Source organism: Eleginops maclovinus, chromosome 2, assembly GCF_036324505.1.
Source record: "Eleginops maclovinus isolate JMC-PN-2008 ecotype Puerto Natales chromosome 2, JC_Emac_rtc_rv5, whole genome shotgun sequence".
Taxonomy (NCBI): Eukaryota; Metazoa; Chordata; class Actinopteri; order Perciformes; family Eleginopidae; genus Eleginops; species Eleginops maclovinus.
This window is the reverse complement of record NC_086350.1, coordinates 8,770,926-8,796,669: the sequence shown is the minus strand read 5'-3', so window position 1 is coordinate 8,796,669 and position 25,744 is coordinate 8,770,926. Positions and strand designations below refer to the sequence as shown.

The window sequence follows — 25,744 nt, the reverse complement described above, 5'->3', positions numbered from 1 at the left end:
AGGTTTCATACATTTGTTTGTAAAGCATTTCATTCTTGGCATTGTCACTACCCGATGTGTATACTGAAGTAGCTCGTGAAACAATATACCGTTTACATTAATGGATGGTCCAACAACAATGGATTGCATAGTCAACAACATATCGAGTAACAATCTGGGTGCTCGGGGGTAGTAGAGCAATGATGGAGATGAGTGAAGTACTAAATCGTGCCATTTTCCTTTGAGGCAAGCCTTGGGACAGAGAATCAATACCCAGCAGTGTATCTACGACTACAGCAACTTTGTCTCACTCAGGCTCAAAAACAAGCACAAAAACATTTCCTGACGGGTGCAGAAGCGCTGCAAACCAGGAATGAGGACGTCCCGGAGCTACTTTCATGGGCGTTGACAAATCATGCAAATATAAAGCATCACTCCCAATAACGTAGAACCAAGGAGGATCACAAGTCAATAGATGCAGACTACAATACAAAAGATGTCTAGCACACATAACCCACATTCTTAAAACTGTAAAAGATATGCTAATGTAGGAACAATATCACACAGACCTTTGGACGCGAGCCATCCATTTTTTACAAATTGAGCCCAACCGTTCCGCAGAAACACCAAACTCCTTTAGGGACCTAAATGACATGCTAACAAATCACACTTCAGTTCTTGTTCTTCTGAAATCCCGCTCCACACCTCGGTACGAATGTTGTCTTTAATCCCCTGGAGGCTGTCAGTACATTTGAACGCTGACACATAAAACAGTTTTTTTTAAAATGCTCCAGTGAAACAAAAGCCTCTCCACCAAAAAGGGGTGAGTGTCCCCCTCCCACCAGCTCCGACAGCTAAAGGAAAGCAGCACCGCAGAGCGCTAAACCTAAGAGAATCACTGGTTAGCAGGCAGAGATTTTGCGGTGCATCTCCTCAGGCGCTTTGGCGATGGTACAGAGAGTAACCTACAGCTTCTTCACCACAGCAGGGGGAACAATCACATATTGTTCGCCCATGCTGGGGAACACTATTCACCGTTCCTCCACAGCACAATGGGCCAAGTCAGAGAGATGCTTTGGAACACATCAACGGCTACGTCTGCTAAGGCAACAGCATTGGTGGGTGACACCATTTATCCAGTATTGCCAGTGGCACTTGGACGCCATTTTGCTGAGGGCCCTTTGAAATGAAATCCCGCTGTCGAAACAGCAAACCTCACTAGAAAAAAAACTGGAATTGTGTCACGGCATTCAAAAACATTAAGGCTCAAAATCAACTCCCTTTGACCGCCTCTTCTTAGCATTCATTAGACGCACAAGCCCCCTGCAGCTGTGCATTGTGTCTTCAGTTTGAGAGACTGCTGAAATCTTTTAGCCTTCCTACAAACCCGCTCGAGGATGACAGCTTTACTGCAACAACAAAATACATGTACTTTTATCACGCAAGTAATTAAAATAGTTGATTCAAATTGTCTACCTCAATGTGTCTTAACCTTGAGGAACAATATTGTAAGTCGGACAAGTGCACCAGAGAGCAGAGTCACACCAAGAGCTGTATTGACCGCTTGAGTTGAAAGGAAAGAGAAAAGGGCAACAGAGAGAACGTTAAAAAAAAAGATATAAGAGTATTATAGGTTAAAAGTCCCCATGCAGCTGAACTGGCCTTAAGGAATTGTAGTAGCGTCAGTGGGGCATATAACACATCACAACAAAAATGCATTACATACCATTAATATTCAAATGTTACAAAAGTGTGCTTATTTATTTTAAAGACCAGACTGATTTGTTGATAATTATTAAGTATAATGCATTTAAACATTATTTGGGTAATTTAAATCCTATATCATACAACTTGTGAACTGAAGAAAACAAGCAATTAGCAACTTATTTGGGTCAACATTTGAATACTCAAGATTCGAACTGGGAGACCCATTGAAACCATTCTGATATCGGTAGGGTATATGAAGCTTAAGAAAGTGTCCGGTTAGCTTAGTACAAAGATTGGAAATAGATTCCAAACAGCCAGCCAGGCTCTGTCCAAATGTTACACAATCCATTTAATTAGCACCACTTAAAATTGGTACAGGCCAAGAAATAGCCCTGCTCCAAATCTAACCCTCTATAAGAAACCAAATAGCATCTGCCAGTTGCATATCAGCTTGAAGTCACACCTGCTGACATTAAATAGTGTCCATCAGCAGAACTGGAGTGTCATGACGTTAAATCTGTCATCTCTACGGCAGATTATAAATATACACTAGAAAGAAAAAGTACACAAACACACAATACATGTTGGCACATCATTGATAACATTAATAACAAAAAAATACTATTATTGATTCTGTCAATAGGCCCAGCTCGGCTCTTTGCTCGACCCAGCAGGGTGCTCCAGACAGGAATGATGAGGTCTTTCGCTGAGCTTCCACGAACAGCCCTGCGATGTGGCAGCTCCGAGACGCCCTGCAGCAGCTGACAAGTCATTCAGAGCCACGACAGTTGCATGCTTACTGCTGCACCACCCATAAAAAACTGGTGATTTATTTGGACCATGTGTCTGTCCTGTTGGTGAGCTCCCTCTGACCGCGCAAGTATGCCTGAGACACCTTTGCTGTGCCCATAATAGAAAGCTGGTCAATTTGCCTGGTAATGCACAAGATTTCGAAAGCTAAGCATTGTGTTACGTTACTCATCCCTGGACCGGGGTAACAGCAGTAGCACATGTCACATCACATGATTTTGGTTTTCAACCACTGCTGATGGAAAGCAAGTGTTGTGGTCACTCGTGTAAAATAAAGCATGCTTTAAATGTATTTATTTTAATACTATCCAGGTTATTTGGTACTCAACCCCCAATGTTTCTTTAATTAACATTAAGTGAACAAGTCTTGTTAGGGCAACGCTACACATAATGCTGAGCCTCTTCTTGTTTGGAGTAATAAACTAAAACTCATTAGCCCTGGGCTGTTTTGGCAACCAACAGAACACTGCTGTCAAGCTTTACTGGGGATAAAAGGAAAGTCAGAGATCACATGGACAAACGTAATGCTTCACAGAAAAGAGGATATCAGTCAACTAAAACAGCTGCTTGCCTGTAATACCCTCAGAAAATCAAGAGTTGTTTTTTCTTTCAGGAAACCAGCGGCCTTATAAGCTGATTCAACGAGACACCGAATGCCTCTAATGACTTGGTAATGTCTTTGACAGCTGTCAACATGAAGGCTCACTCTTTTAGCACCATCTATTTTCTGTACTACAAAAAGAGGCAGAATATTATTTGACGGGTTGAAGTAGGTTTCAAAAGCTTGGCATAAAAATATCTTCGGTAAAGGCTTGAAGATGCAACTTAAAAACTGGTCTGAGGACAGCAGCAGGATTTACATAACTTTTCTGTCGGACCCCTAAGGAAAAATCAGTCAGACTCGTGGCCCAGGTTTGAAAGAACAAATGACAACTATGGACGGATGTCGCTTGAGGCTAAAAAGCCGAAAACAGGAGGCTGTGTGTTATTGGATTTCCATACCAAGTGGCCGACCCTAATCAGCACATTGTGGTTCTGATGAGAAGTCATTATGATGTTTCCTCCTGGCATTAACTCCAATTCAGCTCAATATGGCCTGATTCCATTGTTGCATTCTCTATGATGAAGACAGACATGTTCAATCAGCCTCTGAATGGGCCTCATGTTAACAGACGGCCAGCATCTGATGACAAGGCCCGCCCCATTAGCTCCATAATCACACCCAGCATCCCTGGCGGATATGGATGACGTTGCTAAAGCGAAGCTTCTGTGAACAAACAAAAAGGCACATCCAACTAAATAAACTCTGCTCACACCTCTGTTTGTGTCAGGTGGAGCTTGAATTTAAATCTTCAGGTGAAGCTCATGAGAAAAGGCAGCAGCCTTACCAATGCATCACAAATGAAGAGACCGACCACTGAACGCTGCAATTACACTTGATTACTTTCACAGAGTGTGCTTACTGCCCTGACTTACCTCGGCATCCATTATCTTAACCCGTGATAAGCAATAGAACATCTTTAATAATCATTTTTAAAAACATTCTAACCATATCATTCTGTGCTTTCAGGCTATGCTTACAAATACCATATCATGTTATGTGGCTGTCTAAAATAACTTATTGATTCCTGTTACAAGCGTAATTGATCCGAGTATAAGCTGAAAGTAGTTTACATGATGTGGCCGATTTCATTTTCATTACTGGTATTTCTGAGGGCAGTATGTAATGCATACAAGTCACACCAATAAAAAAAAGGAGACTAATATTCCATACAACAAATAGCAACTCATTTGTGACAGACACTTTCTGCCCCACAATATCATCAATGCAAATGGGAGGTTCTGTTGTTGTCACATGCTTTCGATCCAATCCGAATTTGATTACTGCTACTCTTGACTTGTCCTCTCAAGAAGTGCTTTTTCTTTTGAATTCATGTGGACTACAGACACGATTGGGCTTGCTTTTGAATTCAAGGTCAGAATCATGCCGACCAGAGCAGTGCATAATATAAAAAAAACTATATATGCTAATTGATATCCAATTTGAGAAACATGAAATCCCTTACACTATTTTGCGAATGTAATATTCCTCTAGTGTAGACTTTGTTAATAACTAAACAGACGCACAGTACTTACTATTTCATGGACACGGTGGGATCATCTGGTGTTATGCAACCCTGTCCCACAATATCTTTTGTTTGCAAAGCAGGCACAGGAATTTGCACAACCTTCGATCACACTACCCTACATAGGGGACATGATTATGAGTGCTCCAAGGCTGTGTGTACACGTAGCTCCAGGACAGCCAGTCGTGTAATTATTGCAGCGCCAAGCAAGCAGCAGGAGCACAGAAACAGGTGACAGGCCGGATCACAGCCCTCCCACACTTGGCCTTCAACATCTGGCTGCATGGCACTCTCCAACTGCAGCCACCCTCAGTGAGCAGAACAGCTGGTCCAGGCAGCCCCCAGACTCTGTGCCAAGATCCTACACTTTGCACAGATCAACAGCGTCCTGACCACAACAAAAGGGGATCACTCTGACGCTTAGCTTACTGACATAGCACTATGGCTCTGTTGGCTGCCAAAAGATCACGCTTAAGCCCCCAGACTCTCTCACTGTCAACTATGAACAAGATAAATCAATCAAATACAGCTGGGACAGGGTCTAATCAGCACCTTACCATCTCCATGCCCAATAGATGAGATAAAGTTCAAAGAATATCCTTAGTTCATGATAGGAAAATCTAACCAGTCAGATATAAACACCTTGTTATTTCCACAAGCTTTCCTCAATTTGGGATAATCATCAAAAGGTATAGCTTCAAAAAATATGTTTTCATAAGAAATGATTCGACCAGAATCAAAAAAAAAAGAAGAAATGATTCGACCAATTATTTTCTCAATTTCCATCAGCCCAAGGTTATATTTTAAAATGGCTTGCTTTGTCAAACTAAAACACATTCACATACAAGACATAGAACCTATTATCCCCTTAGAAAAAGAAAACCATTAACCCATCACATTTTACAAGATGGAACTAGGTACTGTTATCATTTAGGAATGGGAAAATTACAAAACCTTTGTCAATTATTGTTGTCTTCATTGACTGTTTCAGTCATAAATCACATTAGAATATCAAGAATTGGCCTTTCAGGTCATACATACCAACCACACAGACATGCTTTATTGATAAGACCAAAAAAACGGTCTGAACAAATACTGTTACAAAACAACAGTTGCATCGTGACATTTAGAGAAGTGAAAGACGTGAAGCAAAAAGGGAGTTGGCCTCTTTAAACGATAAATAAAGATAGCAAGTAGTTAACATGTAAACAGTCTTGCTAAAGGAGGCTTGGGGTTATGGGCATGTTTTTGTCCAACCGGATTAGTTGCCGTCATTTGGAGAGGACAAAGTTATAGTCAGTGTTGGAAGAAGTACACAGATCCTTTACTTAAGTTAAAGTAAAAATACTATGGTAACGATATATTGATATAATATCAGAATCAGAAAAAAATATATATATATTGAGAAGAAGGTTTACACATACAGGATAAATATAAATATACCGTACAGTATAATATGACAAAATACTAATAAAATAAATATGTGCAAATATTAAGAGAGCTAGCTTTGTGTATAAAATATTCGGAGGGTTGTGCAAGACTGAGAGTACTTCAATGAAATAAATTAAAACAAGATATGGCCCCTCTGTGCTTGGTTAATGTCTCTTCTCCCTTGTGTTTACATGCCCTGTCACAAGATTTCCATTAATGGCTCAATAATGTAGCAAACCACGTGTTTTCTGCCGTTAAGTAAGCACTATTCAACATGGACGAGGGGGGAGGGAGGCTAGCTAGCTAGCTAGTTAGCTTGAGAGCTAGCAGAGAGGCAGGGAGGGTCTGGTTGTGCGCCAGGCAAAGCAGAGCCCGTGTGCTGCCTACAAACAAGCTGCACTTCTGCTATTAAGACTCAAGCAAAAGGCAAAACAGATATCATCTGTGCAACGCCACAAAAATATTATCTAGATCTAGCGTTAACTCCCCTCAACGCACTTCCCATTAAGCGTTAATAACTGATCGCTTTTGCACCAAACTTACCGTTTCGATCTAGCACCCCTCAGCGTAAAGTTATTCGCCTAACTCTGAAGGTGCTGCCGTGTCCCTACAAGTTAACTAACATATACACTTCCCGGCGTGTTGTGTTTAAAACCGTATAACTGCTGTTTTTTCCTGATATGATACCGAAACGTGTGATCTCCGGAAGCACATGTCACTTGACTAATGTAGCGCGCCTAGTATCCGATAGCTAGCAAACTGCGTTTTTTTTCTTCCAGTAACTTCCAGTAATGTGACGTTAGCACCAAAACGTTTCGTTGTTGGAAGTCGTGTTCGTCAACTTTATTTTGACTTCCGTTGAGGTTACTTCCCCTTATTATCGAAGTTAGACAAACTACTCCAACTCCAGGTGAGCGTACCGTCACTGCTCGTATGATTAGCAACGTTAGCATATTAAGCTAACGGTAGCTAATTCGCCCTGAACTCTGGTGTTTGTTCTTTTTTTTTAAACACTCACAAACGTTTTCACAAAGAGACGGGAACACATTGCAGATCGATAGCTGGATTACTTACATTGTGTCGCTCGAAGTCATTAACCGACTTTCGGCCAGAGGGTGGAAATCCATGTTGTACGCCGAAGTCATTCTCAAAACAACGTCTATCTAACAATGAGAAGCGACTCTCACTGGCAAGAGGCTCAACTCCTGCGAGACAAGACGAAGCAGAACAGGTGCAGGGAGGGGGGGCGTCTTCTTCAAAACTGCATGAAAGAGAGAGGGAACCGGTATCCGCCTTTATTCCTTCCTCCTAATTTCTCTCTCGTCTCCGACTGAAATAAATGCAGGCAAGCCGCTGTCACACTGAGCTGCAGCAAACCAGAGGCGTGGCCTTTTCAACAAAAGTCTGAAAGCATGCTGCCTGCTGCTGCCTGCTGCTGCCGCTGCCTAACTGAGCCCCTACCCCCGTGGTAAAATTACTGTAATGTCCCACAGGGCTTGGCACGTGGTATTCTATAAAGACTTTAGTGACCTATTTGTAGTTTATGATGTTTTATCTGCTGTGACATCCCTTTTTTATTCGTATAATGACTGATATCATGTAGACTCCTTAGAAAAAAATGCACATTATTAGAATCAGATCATGTCGAGCTTTATTTTGTAGTTTATGTTTGAGTCAGGGACTAATGATGCTGATTAGAGAGCAATTTAAACTGTTGAAATATAAACCCAGGATTGTATCATTTAGCTTAATGGTGCTGCCCGTGTTTCCACATTACCTCGAGTCCAAATGAGGCACCTGTATTTTAAATTAGATTACAAAAATAAGTATGACTATTTCCAGCGTGTTTATTGCCCTACATTGTGCATAGGTCCATGAATCTTTTCAAATGAAATGGCTAAAATGCTTTTTTTCCCCTGCTGTCTTCAGTCATTCTTTTCCCCCGGGTCATAGGTCATGTCCCCCTTTGTGCTGGGCTGTTGTTTCCCTGGGGGAGGGGAGGCTTATCTTCTTTTGTTGTGCTAGACTTGCAGGGCGAGGCCTCTACACTTGGTGGGTGGGGGACGATAGGGGGGCCGCTGTCAAGTACTGTTTGCCATAGCAGAGAGGCTGGGGCCTATCGTAATTATCAAATCATTCATTATTGCCCTAGCAGCTGCAAAATCCAAAAATATTATTCATAGCGAGTGTTAAGAAACATCCTATTCATGGAATCCAATTTAATCCTTGTATCCATAGCAATTTCAAGGCAACTTGGCACCAGTGCAGAGCATGCTTTATTAAACAGTGCTCAAAAGAGGTTTGTATGCATAATGTGATATGCGACCTATTTTGCCATACATGCATACAAGCCCACTATATGCAACATGCATTCCCATTAAGCTTGAGGGCCTGCTATAAAAAGATAATCTAAACCTCTCTGGAGAATCAGGTTTCATTAAAGTGGAGGAAAAATACAATAATGCCATCCCATCCTCAGCAGCCACATATTTCCTTTGACTCAATTAGATCTCAGGGGATCTTGTTTAAGAGATTTGTTTTAAAAGAAGCAGCATTCTTGTAAAGAGCAGCTACTGTTTTGCGAGTATGTACAACATACACAGCTCTGTATAATTCATAATGCCTTCGTACCAGTTTATGCATCTCCTTTTCTTTTCAGAGAGATGAGAGCTGGTTGCTTCCATCTTCTAATAATAGTCTATTAGATTAGTATTATTACAGCTGTGATCCTATCATATTCCATACATGTACCAATGCTTTTGTTTGATTTGCTCTCATGCAGTAGAGCTGAAGTTCCACTCCCCCATCATCTTCATCTTCATCATCATCATCATCATCATCTTCATCACATTTAATTTTGCACCCCTTCGTGACAAACCGCACAGTGTAAAAATAGGCCAGTTTCAAACCCAAATGGGTCGCATCATGTCTGTTTGAACACGTCGCCTCAAACTTGTAGTCACACTTTTTTTCAGCTCTGCCTTTCATAAAAGCATTTGCAGAATGGCGACCAACTAAAGGGCTCTCAAAATGGAGAGAGAACTTCATCTTATCATCCTTTCAGAGCAAATCTACTAGGTCAACATGTCCTAGGCTAATTATGATAACACTGCCTTATCAGGGTGCAGTTCCTCTCCATTTATGCAAATTATAAGATGTTTCTTCTTGTTCTTTTAAAGACAAATGATATATTTATTTGTTTCTTGACTGGGGGTGTACGGGCTGGGGTTGGTTTCAGCAGATATGTATTTACATGGGTTTGTCTTTTTCAATTCAGAGAACAACACCTGCATCACAGACACATCTTTGTCTCTTTCTTTATAAACAGTTAATAACTGCGTCCTTGTTGAACTTTGCATGAGGAAGGAAATTCAATGACATGAGAATTCTGTATATTGATTTCAATACAATTTCAAACTAATCACTTCTTTGATGAAGGGAGATGGGATTGATATGAATGGCCAAATTCAAACATTAAAATGTATGGTTTCTGGGATCCTGGGGGAAAAAACCATACTGGGACGGCAGAAGAACACCAGCCTGCCCACAGTCACACAGACACAGCATGAGAGAACGCCTCTGCTGGAAACAATACATCCTATGACAATATTCAGCCCAGACAAAGAAGCAGTCCAAATACGGGCTGCTTCACAAAAGCTAGCCCAGATTTAAATGAGGGGCCAACACAAACGTACCTCATAGGCAGGTCCTCATTCCTGACAGAGATCCCGGCTGCAGAGGGGGGACAACGCATGCTGTTGGCATACAAACTCTGCACCAGGGCCAGCTCAGAAGAGTGTTCCAACATCGATGCTCTGGAAAAATCCACCCGGTGAAATGGACACTTTCTTTTCTTTCCCTCTTTCCTCTATGTGTTTCTCTCCTTTCTCTGTCTCCCGCCCACTCTTTCTCCTCGGTTTAGTGCAGCAGAGCGGCGCCCACCCCCTTCGATGACTGGCGTGGCTGAAATAATCCTCTCTGACAGCTCATCGTGCGCTAATGCATTGTGCTGCCTGCGGCAGCCCAGTTTGCTGCCTGTAAAGCTGTGGCCACAGTAGCACTCTTGCACTAATTGACACCCATATTAGGAAAACTTCAGCAAATTGGACATGGATGATTTATTCCCGCTGTCAGATTGGGATAAATTAGAGGTAACATGGAAACTGTTGCCTCAGTATTTCACCCACTAGTCCTGGTTTTGTGGCATCATTCTGTAAGTGTTCGCATGTATGATTCAGTGAAATGCTCCAAATAAAGGCCAAGGCGAAGTACACTCCTGTAAGCCTGGTATCCTAAAACTGTGCATTACGTTTTTTTTTTTAACATTAATAATTCAACTCCTCCCTGAGCACCTGTGCATGTTGTAGGTAAATATCACAACCATTCTATATTCAGCTCCTGTGTGGATGCACATGACTCTGTCCCTCAGTGAGCTGGCTGATGATTAACCAGTGGGTGACAGGGTAGAGAGCTGAGAGCTGACAACCTCATGTCATTATTGTTCTGGAGTGAGTGCAGATAAAGATAGCCTGCTAGAATATAAGCATACATTGTAGTCAGCATGAATACTTGTTTAATAAGGACAGGTCACAGTCCATTGTTCACCATTTCAGACTGCAGTCAATCCACCACTCAAATACATGCAAATACTGCCTGTGACTATACTTCAGGCACACAATAGGCCTACCAACGTAAACTTAGAGCATAATATACTGTATAATGACATGGACCTGAATACATGTAGTTCTGCAGAATGATGTATGATCTAACTACCAAAATTGCTTAACATCAATTGGGAGGTGCTCAACAACATGGTGCTTGTAAAAGACTCCTGAGATGTTACCTCGCATTGGATACAACGAATTTGCCTGTGTTCTGAGCCATAAACTCGAAATGTGTTGAAGGCAAAGCAGTTTTAAAGCTGCAGTACACATTTGATAACTAACATACTTAAATCATGTTTTGCTCTCAATTTGCCAGTAGATTAAACATTTGAAAGCAATTTGTCACAATATTCATTACACAAAACCCAGGAGATGTCAAATCTAGGTCTCATTCTCCCATAGGTGTTGTGTTCTGTTAGTAGAACCTGACGTTAAGTAGGAAAGTCATCTGAAACAGGGTCATGTCGGTGTGTGCTGGTATCTAACCGAGTAGTTCAGCATGAGAGGGCTCCATTTCCTCTGATCAAGGCACAAAACCTTCTTCATTCCAGCCCTGCTCTTTTCTGTTGACATGAATATTTAAACACTGATGCTGAAATCCAGTTCTTTATGATGTGTTGCTGCTTAGTCTGACTGTCAGTGCCACGGGCGTCATGGAAAGCACAGAATCTCACAGAGCTCTGACCTACCAACATGTAAGAGCAAAATGGCGTAAGAATGCTACATAAAAAGCATCTTGAAAACTGAAAGTAAATGCGGCAAATATGTACCGGTAAGAGAAAATACCACATCCTGTTCACATCCACAGTGAAGACAAAGTCGGTGCTTTAGTGTGCCTTAGTGCGTGACAAAAACACACTCAAGTCAAATAGCAGCACATATTTATGGCACTGCAGGTGGCCTTGTGATGAGTGAAAGCAACCATCAGCTTTCCCTTTTTGCCACTTGTGGGCTCCCTTGGGAGTGATTGCACAAACAAATAATGTCTGTGTTTTTGTGGATTAACACTGAAACTGTTACAGCTCGATGCACATTGTGTTCTGCAGCTTGTACCAATGCGCAGTGCTGCACATGTGTGTTTTAACATTGAAGAATTCATACAGTGCTTTACATCATATTTATATCCTGTTTATGGGGGAGTTAGGATGCGTCAGGACAAGGTGAAAACATGTTGTACTTAATAAGAAATGAATACTTAATCCTTTTAATGTCGGACATGGCAGAGCTCTATCTTTGCCCGGCACTAGGCGTGAAATTTATGAGCCAACAGATGCTAGCAACAAGCTTCGACTGTACGAGACCTGACACCAGCATGTGCGACTGAAGAGGGGGAGACAGCACGAGAGCCTTTTAGCATTAAAGGACGCTGCAATCTATGAACTTCTTGACATTTTCAATTCATACAATGCCTCATCTGTCTCTCAGCAATAACCGTTTGGTGAATTATTTGCATATGATTAATCATTGGAGTGGTTTTTACACAGTTATGTATTAATATACTGTATTTAACAGTGTAATTTGGTGTAAAATGACTGATATGACTCATATGATAAAGAGCAACACCACTCTGAAGTGTCTGCTTGTTTTGCATGGGCATAATTCATTTTAGTTCCTCGTTTTTCTTCAGTCACACATCACTTTTTCCACTTCCCCTTTGATTTAGTGTTATCGGAAGACACTGAGCAGGTTTCCGTTAGGGCCATCTATGGGAGCTTCACACAAAATGAGAAAAAGAGATGAATAAGTTGAAGGAAAACTCCAATTTCAAAGAAGTGAATGAGTCAGGTGTACTTCTCATCTCCAGATAATGTAAATCATTCATATATAATGAAGGCATTTGATGGAGTCTAAATCCTTTTTATTACAGCTGTGACTGAACTCACCATAAAAGTCAGTGAGTGGGAGTGCCACCATTTCCTAGGTAGAAAGACTGAAAGACATCCTGGTTTAGTCATGATTAAGAACACATTTTCTTTAATCACAATACAGACAAAATTATGCCTATCACCCAAAGAATATAACAGTATTAGAGCATAATTAACTGAGCAAGATTTAATTAGACTAAGCCATGCTTTTACCTTTTTGTAACAACTTTAATGTGCTTTTCTCAGGTTTTCCAAAGAGCTCTCTGACATCTTATTCAGATCAATGCTGCTCTGCACAACACACCACTCTGTCAAATAATTGATTTTAAAGTACTGCCACAGTTTATAAATCATTAAATAGTTTTCCACCAAGATAACGTTCTGTTATGCTATAGTACGTATGAGGTCCAGCCAGCATTGGTCTGCTGATTGTTCCAAGAAATAAATAGAAGCACAGAGAATCTGATAAACATCTCGACCATTCAGAGTTCGGTACGTGAAGTTAAGCTTCAGTGGTTATAAAACCTTCTGCTATAGACATAACAGTTGCAAAACACTCACTGGAACTTTTGACCCAAAAGCAAAACCTGCCTTGTAAAAATGATAACACCGAAAGACACAACTGTCTCAGTCTCTTCTATATCTATGCCTTTTGAGAGGCCGTAAATCCTGTTTGCAAATCAGCTATAGGTCTACTTGTGAGGGAGCTCCCTCCTGGAGCTGGTTTTACTTGTGAGATTAGGATTCCACATGCATCAACTGAGAGACACCTGTCACATTTCTTACATTCATAAAGTGGTTTGTGAGGTCCCTTTTTGTGTGAGCCTGCTGTGGAGTCTGTACATGTCATGAGCCTCATGCTAGTGTGTGTGCATAAAGATTGACACCGTGTGGTCATTGAGGGGAAAGCAAAAACTGCTCTGCTGCAGATTAACGGAACAGGAGGCACAATCAGACATACTTCTAAAGACATGAGAAAAATATTTGCTTACAATCCACAATTGATCTTTGCCAAATGCCACCCTGTAAAATTTGACTGCCAAGCACTCTTTTAAAAATCGCATTTAGTTTAAGTATAAGATGACAACTCGGCAGAAAAGCCCCAAATCTGGGCCAATGCATTGCACAGACTGCTGCAAACGGGGATCCAAGGTTTGACAGCTGACACAAATAGTTTAGTTGTTAAGCCTTAAATCAGTAGGAAGTAAATTCAACATCTGAAATGCAGTTTGTTAAAAGATTTCCAATCTGTTCTTTTTTTACAAGCAAATTAACACAATCAGCTACTGGAAAGTCTTTTCAGAGACATGTGTCCGGATTTCAAATATATTTAAATAAGGATGCACAGAAGTGGTTGGAAATGGAAATTTAGCAAAACAGTTTTGATTGTAATGAGATTTACATCGTAAAGTCTGTGAGTACACAGACCGATCATCTTTAATATTGAAATATCAGTGAAATGAATTACATTACAAGCACAGCTACAGTATTAACTCCAGGACATATCCATGTGAAGAAATAATAAAAATACAAACTTTAAATTTAAAAAATGTACAGAAATTACAGAAAATCACTCAAGTTAAAAACCAATATCTGAAAATGGATTTAACAAGTCAGAAATTCTAAGAACAAAATGCACTTGGCTTGGAAGTTGGTAGAGACATTTATACACACCTGATGCCATCATCATTATATACATGACAGGTCAATGATACTGCAGGAAACTGGGGAAAGGTCTGACTTGGTGGTCATCCCTTATGTGGCGACACAAAGGGCACAGAAATAAAGACGATGATGTTAAGTTGTTCTCTGGTTTTCTGCTTTGTTGAGCCCTCTTCAAATTGTCATGGTCTCCTCATACTAACATAATTGCCATGATTTCCTACGACTGGATAACCAAAACAACAAGCAAACGGTGTAGAGGTGACAAAGAGAAACACACAGAGCCCACACGAGAACTAAGGCTGGATATGTGCTGGTTAAAGCCTTTTTTCTTCCTTCCAACTCACAACGCATCATGGCTGACATCATTAATAAAAATCATCAGATGTTAGTAACAGCCTCAATTTTAAACTTTCTTTTTTATTTTACAGCAGTGCCACGAGTGTTCAGTGATGGCTTCAAGTCCAAAAAAGTTCAAAAATGTGCTTTTTGCATAGCCTCAATGCAGTTTGTGTTTCCTTTTCTTGTGTTTTTTGTCCTTCTTTTTGCTGGAACATTTAACACAGAACCACTGCTGGTCCTCCGGAGGGGCGGTAAGGATCCCAACACAAGGCCTGAGCAGAGAAAAGAGAAGAGGGTTCAGGTTAACGAAAGGAAACAGGATGCAGATATTTCTACATTTCTAGAAGAGAGTTTATAAACAAATGCAACAGTCCCAAACGGTTCTTCAGTTTGGATATGCAAAGTAAACTGACTAATAACTGTTAATTAAGCTTAAAGGGATATAGTCAAGTGTATTGTGTTGTATGAGGTATCGATGGGGAATGCATTACTGAAAGTAGATGAATGACTGGAATGTGTGCCCAGAATTGAAGCAATTTCCTTGGAAAAAAATCATCTGATTTGTTATTGGTACGTTTGGATTCCTCAAAGTCGCACAATAACACAATCTAACTGATCGAGGCAGCTGTACACCGGAAACTCCATACTCTTGAGGCCAAAACATAGATAACAGCTGGATTTCTCCAAAGCAAAAGGCTGAATGACGGCAAGGTAAAGTAGTGAACATACTCTTAATATATAGACATTCAAATTGATTTTGCTTTTTTTAGGCGGGCCTTATTTATCTTCAAGTAGCTACAATATGTTTAGTTGGTTCCCCCTTCCCCATCAGTACCTTGCATAGCTCAGGTCCATAAATGGGGCCGTGTTCACTGCCAACTACGTTTTTTTAGTTAGGCACTGACTATGGAAAGGCACCTCATACAACCCCACTTCAAAAATGCAAACAATCCCTATAATACTTACTCTTAAATGGAAAAAACTGACAGAATAACTGTTCATCAATGTCTGAAGAGTCCATGAAGTTGACCTAGCCAGGAAACGCTAACCCATGCAACTGAATGCAGAAAGTCGCCGAATTATAGGGATGCTTCATGCATGGAAACAAACTAATTCTGTACTCCCTGATCATTAATTCACAGTATGATGAACTATTTGTGCACCTATGTTTCTGTTTTCTCATTCTTTACAATTATGTCTTCATGTGTACAAAATGTCCGTAGAATAAGAGTTCTACCAGGACAGCTTGAATTATGACACCAGTGCTGTTAGACGTGATTTAGATCTATCATTTGGAAGCATTATGGTTTGGCTGTAAGACAGAATTAAACTGGACAAAGAGTAGAAAGGACGAAAGCTGTGTGGCTATGTGTTAATGTTCTGTCAAACTCAAAACATCAAAACCAACTCAAGGGTTGGCCACACCATTCGTTTGTCTACTGCATGTATATATGAAGCTGCTGAATGCTAATTTTACAAGGATTTGCTCTGTCCCTCCCTGTAAATTATTAGTCGGTATCTTTGACTTGAATATCCTAAGATTGAGAATAAAACTGTGAAAATAACTCCTGTATAATATAGATAGAAAGGCTGGAAAACAACAACATAAGGCCACTGTTTCAGAGAATATGTTTAATAAGTGAATCATTCACAAAAGAACTCAACTGAACACTACATATTTTTTTCTAATTAATGAACTGTATGAACTTTATGCTGGGTCATCTCTCTTTCACTCTTGGTCTGACTGTCCCTGTCACTCTCTCTCGCTGAGTGTCCCTTCACTTCCCTGTTGTCCTCCTTGCTGTGAACTACTATAATAAAGGGGGGAAATAAAATGAGGACTGAAAACACAAAAAGGAAGCAGGCTATAAAACTGTCAGTTGATCTTTGCTCAGATTCAGTAAAACATACAGAGCTGAGTCTAAGCATGACCAACAGCTTGACTCATGATTCCAAAAAACAGTTCATTGATAGTTACTCCTCTATAAATGCATAAATCTAAAAGAAAACAAACATGATTTTAAGATCAGTCAATAATAGGCAAAACATGACCATCAGAAGTTAATTGTTATTAGAGGACACTGCTAATACATTAGCACATGTTAGTGTTTTGTATTTTAGTGTAATAGTGGATTACTGACATATGTTTTCAATTTTTTCCTACTAAAATGATGACTCACTGGCAGTTAAAGTGCTGGAAAAGCAGTTTTCTGGCACTTCAGTCATCATTTTACATTTTTTTCAACAAAAAAGGACCAAAATGTTTTCTCTGTTGTAGTGAAAACATAACATACCATGAATCTTGTGTACCGTTACCACCCAATTGTGCAGTGAAGTAGAAATATGTAAGTGGTTAAAGTCAAGATAACTGTCAACTATGCAGAACAATGTTATTGAATACAGAAAAGAGAAATAGGTCTCTTACCAATGATACCAGTCATCACAGTCATCACATCCTATCATGGGACTGCCATCATCAGCTTTGTTGCATCCGGGACAAATCCATATCTGGTTTCCCCATTCATCTCGTATCTAAGGTAAAATGCATATAACAGAAAACAAAAGTAACACACTGCTCCATGACACAATAGTAGAATAAATCATGAATAACTATATCTTTTGTTTTCTCTTAGGTGTTTTAATTTACTGACCACCTCAAGAGTCAAGAAAAGTGATGATAGGAAATGCATGTAGTTGTGTTTCATATGCATAGACTGTTATACTATGCACAATTAACAATAACGTACAAGCACTCACCACGTATGTACTGACCGTCTCTGTTACTACGCTCCGGACCGGCGTTTTGAAGGATGCGGCGGGAGAGAGCATCGGGGCAGCGGAGAGCAGCGATGAAGCGGCAGGCGCTGGTGGAAGTGGAGAGGGCGCTGGAGGCAGGATGGGAATGACCGGGGCGAGGACTGGAGGCGGTGGCGGCGTCCGAGGGCGATTCCCAGGTCCCGACTTGGAAGCGGGGGTCCTGGGTGTTGGAGTCCTAGGCTCGGAGTTTGGAACCACCTTGCTGATGACACTGGTAATCCACAGAGACAAATACTAGTTAACACAATGATAATAACTAGAAGAAGTAAAAATACTTTATGTAAAATGTAATTATTATTAACATTAGGATACTTTACTTTCTGTGTAAGCTGTATCATTTAAATAAAATAGCTAAATGTCAGAACTATTTGAAGCAATGAAACATTTTTTATGAACTTCTTTGTTTTTATTGGATTATTATCTATTATGAGTTTTCCTGATCATTTAGCCTTATTACATTTGTAACATTTTGATAAGTAAGGAAGTATTGTATGAAAAGAATAAAGGCATTTTAATAAAAATGTCAATACCTCAAAATAATAAATAATAATGTTAATAATAAAAAAGTATGTCATGATTATACTGCTGCAGTATATATATATATATATAATATTATGAGACTCTAAAAATAAGAAGATGTAAAATGTAACGGATATAACTAAATGTCAGTCATTTGAAGGACAAAGCCAATGAAACATGTAGTATTTTTATTTAGACTTGTGTATAAATAAATGAGTTAAGCTATTTTTTTTTTATTACTCACTAGTGATGTTTTTTTTTTCTTAGTTATGAACTATTGTAATAAAAAAAAAGGTTAAAAACACTAAGAAAATGTAAAGGCATTTTTAAAGTTTTCAATATTGGAATAATAATACTAATGTAATATGTCACGATTATACTGTATCATGTTCTTTTAAGAAAGACAAGAAAAGAGGAGCTCACGATACATGAAAAGAGATGATGGAAGAACTATGACTAAGAATATCTCCAGGAACACACTCTGTCCGATGCTTACATTTTGTCTTGGCCTGCTCCCACCCTGAGTGTCAGTCTGGGGATCACTGGAGAAGGAAGAGCTGCTGGAATCTCCACTTTCACCTGAGGAAACAGGAAGGACGAGTTAAACATCAGTGACACTAACACAAACACATCATGACATATCAAACAAATAAAATTACCTTCTCCAACCGAATTCTCTCTTTTTCCTTCTCTTTCTCCTTTTCCCGCTTTTCCTTTTCCCTCTCCTTTTCTTTCCTCTTCTCCTCTTTCTCCCTCTCCTTTTCTTTGGCCTTCTCTCGCTCCTTATCCTTCTCCTTGTCTTTCTTTTTCTTCTTCTCCTTCTTGTCTTTCTTCTTGTCCTTCTCCTTGCTCTTTATCTCCTTATCCTGGAGGATCGGGGCCAGAGGAGGAAGCATAGAGGGGATGCGCAGGCAGGAAGCGGGGCTGAACAGTTGGGGGATTTCACCCAGAGCAAAGGGCGCTAACGCAGACTGTTTCTGCCTGTCCTCCTTGTTCCTATCTTTACCCTTGTCTCTCTTATCTTTGTCCTTTTTACTTTTTTCTTTATCTTTCTTTTTGTCTTTGTGTTTCTCCTTCTCCTTCTTAGGGACCTCTACATCCCTGGTTTTTATCTTGATGGAGCCCTCAGGAAGAGTAAAGTCTCGCTGAAGGAAGTGCTCGTCATCTTTCATTCCAAACTCCTTCCAGGGCATCTTTCCATCCTTGAAAAAGTCCTTGTTTTTATCCCGGTTCTTATCCTTGTTCTTCTCTTTCAGCTTGCCCTTATCCTTTTCCCGATCTTTGTCTTTCGGCTTGTCCTTCTCCTTCTTCTTCATTTTAGTTTTGAGGTCCTTCTTCAGCTTTTTCTTGACATCTACAGATGGCACCATTTTGTTCTTCTCCTCAAACACCTTGAGTAAAGGTTCAGGTGTAGGCGGAGAGGCTGATCCTGATGAGACATACTGCCCTTGGCTTGGTTGGGGTGCAGAAGGACCCCCCTGGTTGACCTTTCGGATCACCTCATTGATCGAATCATCCATAGTCCATTTTCCGAGGCCTGCGTGTGCCTGTAGGTGGAGTGGTGTTGACGTGTCTTTAGCAGAGATCCCAATATGGAGTTTAGGCGTAGTTGGCTCCATGATGGTCAGCCTCCTGGGGCTGGAGATTCCATTGCTATCCGAATCAGAGCCCGAGGAGAAAGCAAAAGGATCCGGCTCTCGCTCAGCACACGCTCTTGCAATCACAGCATCAATGGAGTCCTCGATGTCCGCACTTTCAGGCTCTAGTGTCTTGAAGGGTCCCTCATCTAACTCCCTGTCTTCTATATTTTGACGCATATGAATGTTCTCTTTGCCCATTCTCTCGCTCAGCGCAGACAGCGGGAGCTTGTGCACAACATCCGACTTGCTCTGGGGTTGGGATGCTTTGGCTGAACCCACCTTTGGGCTCTTTGGGCTTTTAGGACTCTTCGTTCTCCCCGGGGATTTCTTCCTTTCCTTAGATGTTTTGGGTGAATGGAGGGGACTACCACCCACCGGAACAGGAAGGACCCCTTTTGGGGACTTAGTCCGTTGTCTGCCAGGTGACGAGACCTTAGGCTTTCTTCCTGGAGTGGTGAGGCCCTTTTGATCAGAGTGTTTTGGTACTACTGGCTGAGGTCTGAACGAAGGCAGGGCTCCAGAAGGTGTTTCAGGAGACATGGGGTCAAGGCTATCATGAGAAGGCAGCATGCCTGGGGGAACACGTTGAGCGTTGAGAGAGGTAAGAGGCTCCCTAGGCTCAACCCCCCATTCTGGGCTGTGGCCGGGGTACATGCGGGGTCTCTTGGAGGTAGGCATCATGCCCAAAGCTGCATCCGGACTGTCCAGGTCCCGGTGCCTCTTCAGTGGGTGGTTCTCATCATTGACTGTCTCATCTTCGTCCAGTTCCTCCTCATCCTCTTCCAGTGCCACCTGCATAGCTTCGGCTGAGGTTCCCATGTCAGCAAGGACCTCCTCCTCCTCCTCCTCTTCTGGAGAGGAAAAGGACAAAAATAAGTTGAGCATTTTCAATTAATGACCAATGACTCTCACATACACAGGCCCTGTTCTAACAAATAAATCGGATACGTTGAAGAAAAATCCAAATCGATTGACAAGGTAAGCTAAACCTAAAACTGCATTCTCATGTAGTGTGGTCAAGAATATCCACATGTTCCATGATAATAAATTATCAATAAAACTGTACCAGCCCCTCTTTCTATTTGTAGAATAGCATTTTAAACACATATAACCTATAAGAATAGTGATAGTAATTATAGTTAATATTTACTCCACGTTGGTAGTTAAAAAATAAATAATTTTGCATGGTTTAGTTTTTTATGTTGATTCTGTTGATTACAATTATTATTCTGTTCTCTGCAACAAAGAAAAGAAAACGTATGATTGCCATGTTATGACCTTGTTATATGTACAGATGTGCACATTTTTTTAGACAATATATGAACTGACCTTCTTGTAAAGAGACCAGGGGTGGCATGTGATCTGGAATGTATTCCTTCCTTTCCTCTGCATCTCGGGCTCCAGGCTGGGGAAACTGCAAGACGTTGTTTTTGCTGATAGGAAAGAGTGGCGTTTGTTGGGCGAAGGCCACAGGCTCCAGGTTGTGGACGTAGTCCTCCAGTTCACTCAGACTCACCCCCAGCAGTCTGAAGGCCTGGCTGACATCATCCAGGACTGGATCTGTTCTTCCATCTGAAATGCAGCAGCACAACAAGACATGAAACCACTGCAAACATACTCTACATGCCTCTCGTTCACTAAACTATTCTGTCAGGGTTGATGATAGTCTTAGGCAAAAAGATTGATTGTATATGTAAGTGATGTGCCCTGAATGATGTTGACATTCAACATATAACAACATTCAACATATAGCATTGGTATTTTTGCATCTACATAATACCATAAGCAGCAGTTATTTCAATGTACAGTATTTAATTTTACATGCTGTCCTTGTTTATCTTATTCGATTTCACATGTATACAGAATCCTGCATTTACATGGTGAGTTGCAACATAAAGCTTATTGTGTTTAATTTGACATGTTTATAGATCACTTTTTCTGCATTGCTCATTTCTAATCTGTTTCTTCTTGTATTATCTTTACTGTGTACTTTAGGTCTTATATATTATTTATTTGTGCATTGTTGGAGGAGCCCAGGACTTAAGATGTTCATTGCCATAACTACACTGTACCTACTGTGCATATGACAATAAAGCCTTTGAATCTTGAATATTTGAAGGAAAAAGTAGCCAAATACTCAACAGGTTGAAAGAGTGAGTCATTTAACAGATACGTACAATATACTTAGTTAACTAATCGACTAACACATTGTGGAACACAGCTGAAGGGCATTATAGCCATAATAATAACATGAAGGCTATTTAGCTCTGTAGCTACTTTACTTTTTGACACATCAACCTTTGCTAGGGGGCGCCAGCCACAGAACCAGTCCACAACAACGTGATCGACTTCTACAGGTTTATGGGTTAATAAAAGTAATCGGCAGACTAAACAGAGCACTTACAGAGTTCAGAGTACCGATGGCAGACTTTGGCCAGCTGCTGGATGTATCGATGCAGCACATCGGACAGCTGATCGCACGCAGTGAGCTGAACCGCATCCCAGCCCAGAGCCTGGCAGATCTGCGCCACCGAAACACGCAGCAGCGAGCGGGCATAGCTCTCGCACATCTCGCTGACTTTGTTACGGTATTAATCCCGGTCAGTTCTCTCCCAAAACATGTTTGCGGTCTTCATGTTTCACGGAACCCCTCGGGGGCTTGAGAAAACACGCTACCGCGGTTGATTTTGGACATCTACTTCAGTAAATATATTGGCGCTTTCGCCAGAGTCGCCATCTTGATTCCATCGATAGACCCATCCCCGAAATTCAGATTGCGCATGCGCAGAAATTAGCACCCGCCTCCGCGGCTCCGCTGTGTTCGAGCGGTTCACCAACCGCTGAAGTTGCGCAGACTTCCTTGTCCAAACCCAAGGAAGTGCGCGTGCGTCTGAAGCCGATTTCTGGAATGACCATAGTGGCCAAACAGTGCAACTGTTATTACAGCGTCCTTGACGTCAGTTCAACTGTTTCCCCCTCACACTCCTTTTTGTAGCCTAATAAACTACCTAGCACTCACATTTGTATAGCACTTATTTAAATCATTCACCTCCATTAATTTGACAGAGCCGAGAGATCGGAGACTGGGTTTAAGGAAAACTTAAGTGCGCATGTTCTATAAGCAAAAAGGCCCCGGATGATCCGGGTACTTTGTGAATCAGTCGTTATATTTTGAGCTTCATACGCCACGGACCAACTCTCAGGAATAAACGGTGCTCCGCTTCCAACGCTGTATCCAGTTCTCTTTATACATCCATGCGTTAGTCCAATAAATGATGTTCATGATATGTAGCACACACTGAGGCAGGTAATCTGTTGGATTGGTTAACTATTCACTTAAATTGTGGCTGAAGGGAACTGGATCTAAACGATTTACAAGCGATTTGCGTAGGAGGTTTTTTTTTAAGGTAACACACCGACTGACTTGGTTTTTGCTTAACATCCGCTGTGTCATGCTGGTGGAGAAAACACCCTCAACGCTGTTTTCCTGCAACTGCAATCTTGTAGAAACTGTTGACTTCAGCTTTATTTTAGGGTTTATGTTGTGAAGGAGGGCTCAAAAGGTACTAGTTTAGCATGTAGTTGTTTCAATTTTAATTCAAATGATCTATTGTGTGCTACTATTTATGCTGTGTTTTACATACTCCATCAATGTCTGCCTCATGTCCAAGCAATTATTAAGGAAGGCTTTCACGGATCAGAAAGGCAACAGAGAGACCAAAGGTAACCCTGAAGGAGCTGCAGAGTTCCACAGCAGAGACTGGAGTGTCTGTGCATAGGACCACAATAAGCCGTACACTCCATAGAGCTGGGCTTTATGGAAGAGTGGCCAGAAAAAAAACATTACTTGTGTGTTAAAAATAAGAAGGCACGTTTTGACTTTGCAAGGCATGTGGCCGACTCCCTAAATGTATGGCGGAAGGTGCTCTGGTCAGATGAGACTAAAATTGAACTTTTCGGCCGTCAAGGGAAATGCTATGTCTGGCGGAAACCCAACACATCCCATCACCCCAAGAACACCATCCCCACAGTGAAACATGGTGGTAGCAGCATCATGCTGTAGGGATGTTTTTCAGCAGCAGGGGCTGGGAAACTGGTCCGAGTCGAGGGAAAGATGGATGGTGCTAAATACAGGGATTTTCTAGAGCAGGGGTGTCCAAACCTTTTCCACTGAGGGCCACATACAGAAACATATACGGAGAGCTGGGCCACTTACAGAGGTGAATATTGTCTCAAAAGTTAAGTTATAAGTTAGCAACACATCAAATGTAGGTGAATAATGCACAATACTTGAAAACGCGTTCAGAAAAAAACTGCCTACATCGTCTTAGGGTTTCATTTATTTTGTTGGATGCTCATTTCCTTCAAACAGAAGCCTCAGATTGCTTATAATAAGAGTAAATATATAGGTTCAATTTCAAGCTTGTTATAGAAATAAGTGATTGGGTTTTTTTTTTATCAACTAAGATTTGTTAGAAAATGTTTAAAATTTGAAACGACTAAATTTATTTGAAAATTGGGCTCATTAATATATTTGAACATATATATTTGAGAAGTACAATATAAGACAAGCTCAAGTTTAATTTGTGGGCCATATCGTATTATACTTTTAGAATTTGCAGAGGGCCGATTCAAAATAGCCCCCAGGCCATAGTTTGGACACCCCTGTTTTAGAATTTGCAGAGGGCCGATTCAAAATAGCCCCCAGGCCATAGTTTGGACACCACTGTTTTAGAATTTGTAGAAGGCCGATTCAAAATGGCCTGCGTGCCACATTTGGCCCCCGGGCCGTAGTTTGGACACCTCTGTTCTAGAGCAAAACCTGTTTCATTCTGCCTGTGATCTGAGACTGGGACGGAGGTTCACCTTCCAGCAGGACAATGACCCGAAGCATACTGCTAAAGCAACACTCGAATGGTTTAACCGGAAGAATTTAAATGTGTTGGAATGGCCTAGTCAAAGCCCAGACCTCAATCCAATTGAGAATCTCTGGTTTGACTTGAAGACTGCTGTTCACAAGCGGACACCATCCAACATCAAGGAGCTGGAGAAGTTTTGCCATGAGGAATGTGCAAAAATCCTAGTGGCAAGATGTGGCAAGCTCAGAGACTTATCAAAAGCGACTTGCAGCTGTAATTGCCGCAAAAGGTGGCTCTACAAAGTACTGACATTAGGGGGGTGAATAGTTTTGCATGCTGAAGTTTTCTGTTATGTTGTCATTTTTGTTGTTTGCTTCATAATAAATAAATAAAAACATCTTCAAAGTTGTAGGCATGTTCTGTAAATGATATGATGCAAACACTCATGAAATCCATTTTACTTCCAGGTTGTGAGGCAAAGAAACATGAGAAATGTCAAGGGGGTGAACACTTTTGCAAGCCACTGTATATCAGGCACAGTTACGGCCCAGCTGTTCCCCATGTTCAAAGGAGTCAGGAAGAGATTCAAAGAGAAAGTAACAGAACTGAAAGAGGTTATGAGCTGGATAATACGTCAGCAGAACAAAGGCATGTGCCATAATGTCCAGTCAGGCATTTCTTTTATTACATTACCTTCCCACCTCCCTCACCTCAGAATTCCTCAGGCATTATTATCCATTTCTTCTTCTTCCGGGGACCTGATTTTAGACTTAAACTCCAGAAATTGCATAACATGGTGAAGGATCTGGTAAAAGCACTTGGGATTTATTTGCAGGTAATATATTTCATTATTATTATTTATTTACTTTACATTTATGAATTGCTTTTTATTGCCAATGTGTGAATGAACTGAAAGCATCTCCAAACCTAAGACTTCCCCCGAAGCTTTCATTGTTATTAATATGAAGCCAAAAACATGTTATTATCCCGTTATGTACTGTTATATGAACTGTTATTTGAATAGTTTATGTTATCCTTCTTATCATATCTGCCGATAGAGCTTTATGTAATTAATAAGTTTAATGTTTTGAGAGCCTTATGTGTTTGAATAGATGCAATCCTGTCGAATAAATGTCCTGGTTAAAGTTCTTACATATAATTTTACACTCCATCTTTTTCTTTTGTTTTCAATTGAGGCAAGACATATACCTCAAGTATTTCAGTCTGTTCCCTTTACAGCACAACGGAGGCCACTTCCTCCTTCGATTGTTAACTATCTTATGCCTTTTTTTCTAAGGGTGGTCTGTGATTCAGAAAGCAAGG

General features: G+C 40.9%; 2 protein-coding genes across 16 annotated transcripts in view; both read right to left on the bottom strand.

Moving 5' to 3' along the window:
• The window catches only part of LOC134879881 (CUGBP Elav-like family member 2), a 28,457-nt gene extending 18,479 nt beyond the window's left edge, over window positions 1-9,978 (bottom strand). For 8 of the 14 annotated variants that reach the window (XR_010167881.1, XM_063906439.1, XM_063906450.1 and 5 more), the window contains exon 1: window positions 9,749-9,977. Coding sequence is in view for 12 of the 14 variants with exons in the window: in XM_063906439.1 (XP_063762509.1) it covers window positions 9,749-9,861 (113 nt within the window). In the remaining 2 variants the exon portion in view is untranslated. Of the gene's footprint in view, window positions 1-6,596; window positions 6,873-7,127; window positions 7,457-9,748 lie in introns of those variants that run through there. The other 6 variants (XM_063906458.1, XM_063906524.1, XM_063906491.1 and 3 more) reach the window with 6 other exon arrangements.
• A 3,984-nt stretch (window positions 9,979-13,962) lies between these two features.
• Window positions 13,963-22,336, bottom strand: taf3 (TAF3 RNA polymerase II, TATA box binding protein (TBP)-associated facto). 2 transcript variants are annotated; one of them, XM_063910611.1, is made up of 7 exons: window positions 21,967-22,336; window positions 20,892-21,134; window positions 18,582-20,413; window positions 18,419-18,501; window positions 17,344-17,614; window positions 17,012-17,118; window positions 13,963-14,858 (listed from the first exon to the last, which is right to left on the bottom strand). In XM_063910611.1, the coding sequence occupies exons 1-7, from the start codon at window positions 22,130-22,132 to the stop codon at window positions 14,744-14,746; spliced, it is 2,817 nt and encodes a 938-aa protein (XP_063766681.1). In that variant the 5' UTR covers window positions 22,133-22,336; the 3' UTR covers window positions 13,963-14,743. The 2 variants fall into 2 exon arrangements, with proteins under 2 accessions (XP_063766681.1, XP_063766690.1); XM_063910620.1 differs by having other exon boundaries at window positions 17,359-17,614.
• Between the last annotated feature and the right edge of the window lie 3,408 nt (window positions 22,337-25,744).